General features: G+C 33.1%; 1 protein-coding gene across 1 annotated transcript in view; it reads left to right on the forward strand.

Moving 5' to 3' along the window:
- The window catches only part of MEIOB (meiosis specific with OB-fold), a 51,557-nt gene that overhangs the window by 1,157 nt on the left and 38,107 nt on the right, over positions 1 to 12,293 (forward strand). Inside the window, exons 2-4 of the mRNA XM_044677485.1 lie at positions 1,720 to 1,777; positions 3,380 to 3,511; positions 6,096 to 6,168. Coding sequence (XP_044533420.1) covers positions 1,720 to 1,777; positions 3,380 to 3,511; positions 6,096 to 6,168 — 263 coding nt within the window. The remainder of the gene's footprint in view (positions 1 to 1,719; positions 1,778 to 3,379; positions 3,512 to 6,095; positions 6,169 to 12,293) is intronic.

Here is a 12,293-nt window from a genome sequence, read left to right on the forward strand (position 1 = left end):
ATAGCATTAACTCAGATATTTTATAATTAATTAGATCACAACTTTCTTATGTTAAGTATAATTTCAGCTACTTTATGAGATTTAAGGAGCATAGTAGTTACTTGCTAAGACTTCATAATTCCATAATCTTATTAGTAAAATATTTACAAGTCACTTATTGGTGTTCTTTTCTTCACAAAGCTAATTTCTCATTAATTTAATTTTGATTTGTATTAGTGTTAATTTTTTATTTTGCCTCCAAATCTTTAAATGTATCTAATTTAGAACTTGCATACACATACCCAATAGATGAATTAGATGGAATCATGGTTTCCTGAAATGTTGTATGTCAATTAATTGTATGACAATACAGACAATACAGGCATTCACCTGTATGTAAAATAAAGAATCTTAAATGTACAAAGGGAGCTAACTAAATAAAGAATATCTGGAATGAATACGTTTGTAAAGTGAAGAATCTCTTTATGAAACAAATAATTACATATGCCATCTACCCATCCCTATTTGTCTGTTTTCTAACTTTTAGTTGTATAGTTTTTCTTTTTGTTTTTATTGAAATCCTTACCTTTCATCTTAAAATCAATACTGTGTATTGGTTCTAAGGCAGAAGAGCAGTAAGGGCTAGGCAATGGGTGGGGTTAAGTAACTTGTCCAGGATCACAGGTAGAAAGTGTCTGGAGTCAAATTTGAACCCAGAACCTTCCATCTCTAGGCCTGGCTCTCAAACCACTGAACCATCTAGCTGCCTCCCTGTCTAGTTTTCTTAATGTGCCTATAAAAGAGCCTATAAATAACATCATTGACTGCATTTCAAAATGTAATCTTAAGGATATAAATTGATTCCTAATCACCTAATTCAGAAGTGAAAAAGATTTTTTTTTCCAATATCTCATCAACTTGAATTTCTCCAATAAAGCTCAGTGGGGATCCTCTATTCATATAGAGTTAAAGAAATAGTAACATTGGTCATAAATGCAAAGAGGTAGCAAGCAGTTCAGTTAGGATGTAGGATTCTTTAAAGTTTGAGTACAACAAATTATTGCCACATGAACAACAGCTGCTAGAACTATTAATATAAGTATGGGTTTATCCTTTGTAAGAAAAAGCTAGTAACCTTGACTTTTTAAGACAGTGTTTTAATTTTTTTATTCTTTTTGGTAGATAGTAAAATAAACAATAAAGTTTTAAAGAAGATGTTTAATGATCTACCTAGATTTTAAGAACTAGAGCTTATAACTTTGATTTATCAGCTGCAATATATAGGTTTTGTTGCAATCTAATTTATGTTACTGTCCAGCACATTTGGATTAAGGAGTGAAGCAATTTTATGTGAATTGTCAAAAAAAATCCCATATAAAAGAAAGCTTTGAAGGTCTTAGGAAATTAAATTGCATTATACATGTGCTTTGAATGAATTCAGTTAAGTATCTAAAGCAAAGGACAGTTACTGTGCTCCACCTAGTGATTAAAAATAAAGTAGAAACATGGCTAATGCTATATTATATTTGTATGGCAGCTATCCTACTACTTTGTATTAGTCCTTATGCTGTTTAATGTTTATATTGTTCATTTACATGCCACCCTAGAATAAATGCTTTTAAATGATTACTAGTCAAAAATATGTTTGTTATAACCAGTAAAATATAACAAGTCCATGAAATCAAATTTACCATGTACATCTGTGTTTAATATTGGTTCTATAACCTTTTTGTTTTTCAGAGTATAATCGGTATGGTTATTGGGAAAACAGATGTCAAAGGCTTTCCAGACAGAAAAAGTAGAGTTATATTTAACTCTTTACTTTATTTTTCATGAGCTGTAACTTAAGTTTGTATGATTAGAACCAAGGATATTTAAATGATTGAATTTGTCATGCATGTTGAACTCCTAAAGGAAAGAACCATATTTCTCTTTATGATAAAGTGACTAAGTAAAGAGTAAAGTATGTAAAAATACTGAAGAAATGTTATTTGATGATAAAAGTTATTTGATGTTTCTAAAGAATAGTTATTTTGTTAATAATATTAATATTATTATCATGATATTAATATTATATATTAATAGTAAGTTTTTTATTATTTTATTCAAGGCTATGTGTTTATAATAATGTGTCTATAATATAAAACCAAAACAACTAGCTGACTTAGTTCAATCAATGAGCTAGTTAGTTAAGTGGAAAAAAAATTGGGAAAATTTTTTTTAGTTTTAGGTATGGGAAAAAATTCATTTAACTACATTTCTTACCTTTTACATGTTTCTTTTGATCTTATATAGATATATCCTATATCTTCTAATTACTATTCTTAATTTTATAGTTATCCTCAGGATATGCATGAATATACAATAAATTCTAAATATATTAAGCAAATTTCAAGTACCTCAGGCTATTTTCTCATATACCTTGCAACTTTAGTGATCTATACCATAATCACTTAATGATATAAATCCTTTGCAATTATATCTATATGAAATCAAATAACTACTATAATTTTTATTTAAACTCTATAGTGTAGGAAGGTGTTAGTGGAGCTAAAAGCTATTAAATTATTCAAGAATTTTGGCAGAAAAAGTTTCACTTTTATTTTAATCATTTGTGTAACTGTGAATTGTGTTCATCTAATTTATATCATCTAGACTAGTATATTGATGAACACCATTTTTATTTTCAGTTTTTCCACCCATTCATTTTGAAAGATCTGTAATGATAATTTTTTTTAAAAATCATCAGCACCAATACAGCTACACACAAAAATGTACATTTCAATACTGTCAAATCAGACTCCCAAATTTCACCAACAAAGATAAAGACAAAAGAATTGTTAGAACAGCATAAGGAACCCAGACTGATTCCTAAGTGCTTCAAGGCATTTCTACTGGTACAGGAACCAGAAATCATTAAAATATTTACTGACCCCTTGTGGTATTCATCAGACCATCATTCAGAAGCGCAAATCCTTTGTTCTAATTCAATACTTTGGAATTATGACTACACAAAGTGAAAGAAAATTTTGAAATAATTCTTTGAATAATTCACGTTTTAAAAAAAGACAACTCCTCCTCCAACCTAATGGATAGAAAATTTGAGGAAAACCGGGAACAGAGGAATGTTTGTCATGAACTCAGAGTTGGCTCAATTCTCTACTTTGCCTTATAAGTCAATAAAATTACAATGTATAATTTCACAGGATGAGAAGGTATGTATAGATTGTGATCTGCACTAGTGGAGAGAATCCACAAAAATAGAATCCATCAGAGTGTAAAGAATCTGTATTTGGTATAGGGTACAGTGTGCTTTGCATTTGGATTAATCCACATAATAATAACAATGAAACCACGCTTTTACATTTAAAAACTTAAAACCTTCTCTTTTTTCCATTAGATATTGGATCAGAAAGATACACTTTCAGCTTCACTATTAGAGATTCACCAACTTATTTTATAAATGTAACATCCTGGGGAAAGGAAGATTATATTAAATCAGTTTCCAAAAGTTTTAGAGTTGGTGAATGTGGTAAGTTGATATTTATTTTTCACCTATTACTTTATAATTCTTTAACATTTCATTAATATTTGTGGTTTAAATAAGCCAGCTCTTCCTCTAAAGACATAAATTGAGCTACTTTGATTGGAAACAAGTAATACAAGCTTATTAGGTATCAGAGTAGTTTAAGTCAGACAATCTAAAAGATGTCAACTGAAAATTAGCACTTCTTTATCATAGGACCTCAGCACTGTAAGGAATTTTAGAAACGATGATGGTTGTTAAGTTGTGACTAATTAAATAATCTTGATCCTAGAGTTCATTGGCATATGGATTTAGTCCAACCTCTTCATTTAACAAATGAGGTTAAGTGATTCCTAGAGAGATAAACTGGCTTTGTCCAAAGTGACATAAGTATACTTCTAGGCTACTGACTAAAGGGAAATCCAAATGCAAAACTGGCTGGGTCCAGAGAGAAGTCCATCTACTCTAGCCCAACTTTCAGAGTCCTACTGAAACCCCATGGAATCTAACCCCTAATAGCTAGGGCAAGATCAATGGAAATGGACTATCAATAGTACCAGGTAGCCCTTTGGGCCTAGGAGGCACTGTATACCTCTGGATGGGTAAATGAGAAATACAAAAGAGATAACTACTAACATTAAGGCTATGATTGCTATTCTTGGAGTCTATCTTCGTGTTCTCAGAGCATTACTTTCTCTTGTAGTCAGTAAATTCCATAAGACAGTAGCTGCATATTTTCTAAATTTTGCACCTCATCCAACACTTAGCACAATTTTCTGCATATAACAAATGTTTAATAAATTTTTGTTGAATATAAAGCTCAGCTAAAGCTCAGTTCAGCTTTCCTCATTCCCTCGCAGTTATGCGGTAAACAAAATACAGTTGTTATGGGAGGATAACTGTTAATTGAATGAAAACCAAAGAAAGTGTTTGAGGTTGTATAGGATTATTATAGGGAACTTAACATTCCATGCTTGAAGTAGTATTTCTGCCCGTCCTCAATTTGGATATGGCTATTTAAAAAAATGCTACATGGATGAAATAATTGATTCCAACAACCTACTGCACTGTGTGTGTGACAGTGACTACAAGTAATTTTTTTTGGTAAGAGAACACTGCAGTTATCATCTATTATGTTATCTGCAGAAGGTCAGAAATAATTTTAATATAGTCCCATCTCTGGTCCTACTTCAAATCAAGTATCTTTAACATTTGTTTGTTTTGTTGTTGTTGTTCATTTTTTTTTGTTTTTTAAAACCCTCATCTTCCATCTTAGAATCAATATTGTGTATTTGTTCCAAGACAGAAGACTGGTAAGGGCTAGGCAATGGGAGTTAAGTGTCTTGCCCAGGGTCACATAGGTAGGAAGTATCTAAGGCCAGATTTGAACCTAGGACTTCCCATCTCTAAGCCTGGTTCTCAATCCACTGAACCACCCAGCTGCCCCTTTTAACCTTTGTTAATGGGTGTCCTAACCTGTAAAATAAGAATAGTTTCTACTCTGCCACAACAACAATAATATTATCTTATGATTTATAAAGTCTTTTATATATTGTCTTACTTAATATTTACAACACACCATGAGCTAGATAATACAGGCGTTACCTCCACTTTACTGATGGAGAAACTGAGGTTTAAAGTTAAATAACTAATGATAAATAGAGCTGGAATATAGGTCTTCCCTCACAAAGTTGTTATGATGATCAGATAAGTTAATGTTTATGTAACTACTCTGTAACTAGTAAAGCACTATGAACATATAAAAAAGTTTTTTTGTTGTTTTTTTTAAACCCTTACTTTCTGCCTTAGAACCAATATTATGTATTGGTTGGTTCTAAGGCAGAAGAGTGGTAAGGGCTAGGCAATGGGGGTCAAGTGACTTGCCCAGGGTCACACAGCTAGGAAGTGTCTGAGGCCAGATTTGAATCTAGGATCTCCCATCTCTAGGCTTGACTCTCAGTCCACTGAGCTACCTAGCTGCTCCCTAAAAAAGTTTTTTGTTGTTTCTCTTCTTTATCTGTGATTTAGTCAGTCTGGGGACCTCCTGTGGAAACTCCCTCCACCAATACAGGTATTCAATAACTGTCTGGGGCATGGAGAGGCTGTGACAAGCCCCTGGTTATACAGCTAATATTTATCAGAGATTAATATCTGAACCCAATTTCTTCCTGACTCTAAGGCCAGCCTTTTGCTTGATACCATAATGCCTCACAGAGATTTAGTTTTGTTGTTATTATAAAGAACCCCACTATTTCTTAATGATATTTGCTATTTAATAAGATTATGCTTATCCTACAAATTTTTATTTACATGATAATATAAAACAATTTTATAAAGAAATAAACCAAATGATGATTACAAAAATTCTAACCATGAAAGTATATATATATATATATATGTGTGTGTATATATATATATATGTGTGTGTGTGTGTGTGTGTGTGCATTTTGGGGAAAATAATATTTCAAACTCACTATGCTATATGTATTCCTTCTTTTCCATTTTAAAGAATTTATTATTGTGTCTGACTTTTACTTTATTGTGATGATTATCATTTTGAAATGATAGCTTACTTTTCTCTCTGTTTTAGTGATAATTGAAAATCCATTAGTGCAGACAAAAGAAATAGAAAAAGAAGAAAAATTCAATCCTACAACTCCAAGGTAAATTCATGTCAAAGAACCTTTTTGGTAGAATTAGCATGTCTAATTTTGTCCAAGTATCAGATCAAACAGATAGATTATTAATCACAAAGTAGTATACATCATTTTGAAAACTATAAAATTAATTCTATAACATATAACTTCTCATTGCCTACATGTGTATTCTGTGCCTTGGAATACATTATAAATATTTTAAAACGGGGGCAGCTGGGTGGCTCAGTGGATCGAGAGCCAGGCCCACAGATGGGAGGTCCTGGGATCAAATCTAACCTCAAACATTTCCAGTCTGTGTAACCCTGGGCAAATTTTGCCTAGCCCAGTGATGGGCAACCTTTTGAGCATGGTGTGTCAAAATTTGCCTAAAAACCAAGCATAACTTGGGTGGTGTGTCATTTCAAGAAAAAAAAAACATGATTTCGTAATATTTATAGTTTGAATAACATTTCTCTGTATGCGGCCACATGCAGCTGTGTGTCATTGAAAATGGCTACACGTGTCAGTGCTAACACACATGTCATAGGTTTGCCATTAGGGGCCTAGCCCTTACCGCTCTTCTGCCTTAGAACCTAGACAGAAGGTAAGGGTTAAAAATATATATAACATAATATAATATAAATAAATATTTAAACATTACAAAGGGAAAATATAGCATTTATCATTAGAGAAATGATTCTGATTCTTGGCTTTTCATATTTTGGTAATGACAGTAATATGTAGGAAAATAGGTTTTTAAAAAAATGCCTCTTCTCAATCCTTTGAAGTTGCAGTTCTCATTTTTTTTTTCAAGAAGTTAGTTTTAAGGAAGGATTTTGAAGAAAGAAGAAAACAATCCTGTTTCAAGAGCAGCGAGTTACAGTAGTCCAATTGCAAGACCTGGCACATGAATCTCCATTAATATTGCCTACCATTGTACTTTAGTTAGGGCAGTTCTATTTTAACATTTTGTCTCTAAATTACTTGGACTTTAAAGAGTATACATATGAAATATCCTGTTTTTATGACTTCAAATATTTACATATATTCATTATTTCCCTCTATAAATACTGCCTTTATATTATCAACATTTATTAAACACCTATTGTATGTAGAGCACTTTGCCAGGTACTATGGTATAGGAGAAAGGATAGACAAAATATAGTAATGATATGGTTTTTGCCTTCAGAGAATTTATGATAGTCTAGAATTAGACACCACTATAAGGAACTTATACACAATATTATAGGATCAGTATCTTAGATAGTTAACAAAAGTATAAGGACCAAAAGATCTGAATTGTCAAAGCCTAGGTTTGATCAAGTCACTCTCCCTACAAACCTCTTATTAATAAATTCTAGGACTTCCTATCACCTCTGGAATTAAATATAAAATCCTGTTAGGTGTTCAAAGCTTTTTATAACCTGTTTGCCCTCCCATCTCTGTCACCTTTCCAGTCTTCTTACACCTACACCAACCCAAGTACACTGAGATCAGTGAAACTGGCCTCCTAGCTATTCCTCAAACAAGACATCTCCTACCTCCTGGCATTTTCCCTGACTGTCCCCTACACCTGGAAATGCTCTCCTTCTTCATCTCTGCTTCCTAGCTTCCTGTAAGCCCCAGCTAAGATCTCACCTTCTATTAGAAGCCTTTCCCAATCTAGTTAATTCTAGTACCTTCTCTATTGATTATTTCCTATTTACTCTATATTTGACTTGTTTACACATAATTGTCTGCATATTGTCTCCCCAATAAACTGAGCTTTTGGAGAAAAGGGATTATCTTTTTTGTTTGTATTTCCAGCACTTAGCACAAAGACTGGCACATGCTTAATAAATGTTTACTGAGGGGGCAGCTAGGTGACTCAGTGGATAGAGAGGCAGGCCTGGGTTCAAATATGGCCTCAGATACATAATAGCTGTGTGACCCTGTCTCTTGTGCCATTGCCTGGCCCTCACCACTCTTCTGTCTTGGAACTGATACTTAGTATCAATTCTAAGATAGAAGGTAAGGGTTAAAATAAAAGAAAGAAAAAAGAAAAAAAGCTTTTATCTCCGAGCTTTCTGTGCAGTGTATAGTCTAACCAGCACTGATCCACAAGTAAAGTTTGAACATGTGCTTCCACTGCTTCTGACAATATGCAAAAGACATTGCTTTATCAAGTCGGACTAAATTATATTTACTGACCTTGCTTCAACGACTTCTTTGTGCATCAGTAGTGGCCATTTTACTGGACTCTAGATAACTATTTATTGATCCTGTTGTTCATAATGTACTGTATATATATATATATATGTATGTATATATATATGTGTGTGTGTGTATATATAGAGAGAGATATATATTATGCATATAATTTTAAAAATTCACCCTCAAAAAAACCAAATGTTTACTGAGGAAGAATGTTGCAGTCAACAAGGGGAACTGGTAGGTGGCAGAATGGTGTGGTGGAAGAAGCACTCCCAGACTTTGGTCTTAAAGGATTTGAATTTGAGTTCCAGGTTTTCTGTTAATACCTATGTAACTGATAAGTTCAAGGTCACAATTTTTCTGGGCCCCAGGCTCTTCATTTGCAATATAAGGACATTGTACTAGGTTTGTTTTTTTTTTAAAAACAAGTCACTTAACCCCCATTGCCTTTCCCTTACCTTTCAACTTAGAATCAATACTGTGTATTGGTTCCAAGGTGATAGGGGTTAAGTGACTTGCCCAGAATTACACAGTGAGGAAGTGTCTGAGGCCAGTTTTGAACCCAGGACCTCCCATCTCTAGGCTTGGCTCTCAATCCACTGAGCCACCTAGCTACTCCTATACTAGGTTATTTTAAAAATCTCTTCTAATTATAAATCCTATGGTCCTCTCTTGCTGTGAAAGGCTTCCTGGAGAAGGCAACTCTAAAAGAAGACGTTCAATAGATAAAAATAAGGAGGGTTTTGTAGACAAAGATATGGAGTATGAATGACAAACACGACATAGGGGCTTCATTTGTTCAAATCATTTAATCTGTCCTGCTTATAGCTGTGGGTATGCAAGCAAGTACGTTATATTTTTTTCATTTCCATGCAAATTGCCCCTTGCCAAAAAGTAGCAAGTGATATTCCATTTCATAAGAAGAAAAATAAATATTCAAAAAAGTACAAATATAAGCACTTAAGAAATGAAAGAGTCAACTATAACAGAGGCAATGTGATGTAGTAGAGAGAATACTAGATTTGGTGTCAGAGGATCTGGGTTTAGTTCCAGCTTGCTATATACTATCTGTGTAAACCTGAACAAGTAATTTTACTTTTTTGGTCCTCAGTTTCTTCACCAATAAAAGGTTTGAGCTTTTTAAGATTTTCCATTTCTAAATTTATGATTCTACACTGGATTGCCCATGATTAAAACAAAGGGAATTCAGTATTGATTCTGATACTCCAATCTAAGACTACTAATTAGTAACTGGCAATATTGGCAATTTATAAACTTATGGACACATCAAGTGAGAAAATATAAAATAATAATTGGAACAAGAAGAATAAGAAATAGGTAGATGAAAACCCTTTGGGAACATGTACCTAGATATGGGTGAAGACAGTATTGGACTTTTAGAGCAAGAATTTAAAATATTAACCCAATAAAAGATTACAGCTTCTAAATAGTAGATAAAAATCCTGCTGAATGACTTTAGATAAATCACTTAATGTCTCCGGGCCTGATTGTCCTTATCCATAAAATGAAGAGGTCAATCTAGCTGACTTCAAATATCAAATACAAATTTTAAAACCCCAATAATAATCTATAAAAAATATAGCTTAAGGGGCAGCTGGGTAGCTCAGTGGATTGAGAGCCAGGCCTAGAGACGGGAGGTCCTAGGTTCAAACCCGGCCTCAGCCACTTCCCAGCTGTGTGACCCTGGGCAAGTCACTTGACCCCCATTGCCCACCCTTGCCACTCTTCCACCTATAAGTCAATATACAGAAGTTAAGGGTTTAAAATAAAAATTAAAAAAAAAAAATATATAGCTTAACGGGAGCAGCTGGGTAGCTCAGTGGATTGAGAGCCAGGCCTAGAGACAGGAGGTCCTAGGTTCAAATCCGGCCTCAGACACTTCCCAGCTGTGTGGCCCTGGGCAAGTCACTTGACCCCCATTGTCTACCCCTACCAATCTTCCACCTATAAGTCAATACACAGAAGTTGAGGGTTTAAAATTAAAATATATATATATATATGTATATATATATATATATATATATATATATATATAGCTTAACTTTTTAAACCACCATCACATGTACCATCTCATTTCTATCCTTATAACAACCCTTTGAAGAGACAGGACAATTGGTATTATCTTCATTAGACTGATAAGAAAACTATAGCACAGGGATTTGCAAAGTCATGTTACTAATTAGTAGCAAGAATGGATCTAGGATTCAGACCTTCTGATTCTTATCCTTATTCTTTTTTTTTTTTTAAAACCTTACCTTCTATCTTAGAATTAGTGGTAAGGACCAGGAAATTGGAGATAAGTGACTTTCCCAGGATCATACAGCTAGGAAGAGTCTGAGACTAAATTTGAATGCTGGATCTCCTATCTCCAGGCCTGGCTCACTATCCACTGAGCCATCTAACTGCCTCTTATCCATACTTTTTCAATAGGCCATACTACCTCTTAGTTATAATGTACTGCTTATATTTTCAGTAAGTATTTTTGAATTCTGAAATTATTAATATCTTTAAATTTTAATTCCATGATATAGTACACAAGTTGCTCCATTATTATTTAATTCATTGGTCAATTTAGCTAACAACCCAATCGATTCATTAGAAAAAATCACTCAAACCAATTTCTTTTAAACAAATAAAACAGATTGGTTAGCTGTATTTATTTTTAATTATTTTGTGTTGGTGTTGTATAAGCATAGCCTGTGAGTAATACTATACGATAGTTTCTTTAAAAATATATTCACAATGCAGATTGGCCACATCTAAAAGATATATGGGAATTTGTTTTGCTTGACTGTAAATGTTTGTTACAAACAAGGGTCATGTTTTTATCTTTTTCCATTGAGGATGTGTGGGAGAGAGAAGAGACAGATTTTTTGTTAGATAAAAAAGTTAAATTGCATTTTAAAAAGTATATATAAATATCAGCACTTGTTGTGTGATGCCTATGCAAAAACAATCTCTATACTAGCCTCCTTAGTCTCAGTTTCTCCCCACTGTCCTCTATGCTTTAAACTTTATGCCAGACAAATCCTCCTGCAACACTGCTTTCATCATTTATTTGTCTCAGAACTTACATTAACTTTTATTAAAGTATAGACTGAATGATTTCTGAAGTCCTTTTTTAACCCTAGCACTCTTTGATTAATTTACTGATAAACATGCAAAAAAAATGTGACAAGAGAACCTGAGACTTCCAGTCTTTTTTTTAACAACATTTATTTTCTTAGAATCAAAACTAAATATTGAAGGCAGAAGCACAGTAAGGGCTAGACAGTTAGGAATAAGTAACTTACTCAGGCGCACACAGCTAGAAAGTGACAGGTTACTTTTGAACCCAGAACTTCCTGTCTCCAGGTCTGACTCTCTATCCACTGAACCACCTAGCTGCCCTAACTCATAGTCTTTTACAAACTTCATTCCAACCCTCCTTTTCAGTTCTGGCTCCTATTATTCTTCACCATTCTGTCCTAAAGGATTTATATATTGAATTAAATTGCAAATATCTAAACATATTTCCCCACATATACATCTTAACTTCTATTTTATCTAGCTACTTTTAAGGTAAAATTCAATTTTTATTTCCTTCATTAAGGAACTGACAGTAATCTCCCCCTCTTCTAAATTCTTATATTGTTCATTTTTGTATCATTCATTTGGCATTTAATTATATGTGGCCTAATTATATACTTCCTATGTTATTAAGTTTTTACTTGCTTATCTCACCAAATAAAATTAACTCTTATACTTAAAAAAAAGATTTCTGATAATGCCTAGCACTGGCCTGGACACATTAATTAATATTTTGTGTTTGAATGTTTAACCAAAAATTAAGTAGCACCATTGTTCAATATTTCCAAGATTTTTTTTAAGGATCAGGTATTTATTTTATTATTACAAATTAAAACCCCAAAAGTTAATAAAGTTATGAAATGTTAAAT

This window comes from Gracilinanus agilis, chromosome 1 (assembly GCF_016433145.1).
Source record: "Gracilinanus agilis isolate LMUSP501 chromosome 1, AgileGrace, whole genome shotgun sequence".
Classification (NCBI taxonomy): Eukaryota; Metazoa; Chordata; class Mammalia; order Didelphimorphia; family Didelphidae; genus Gracilinanus; species Gracilinanus agilis.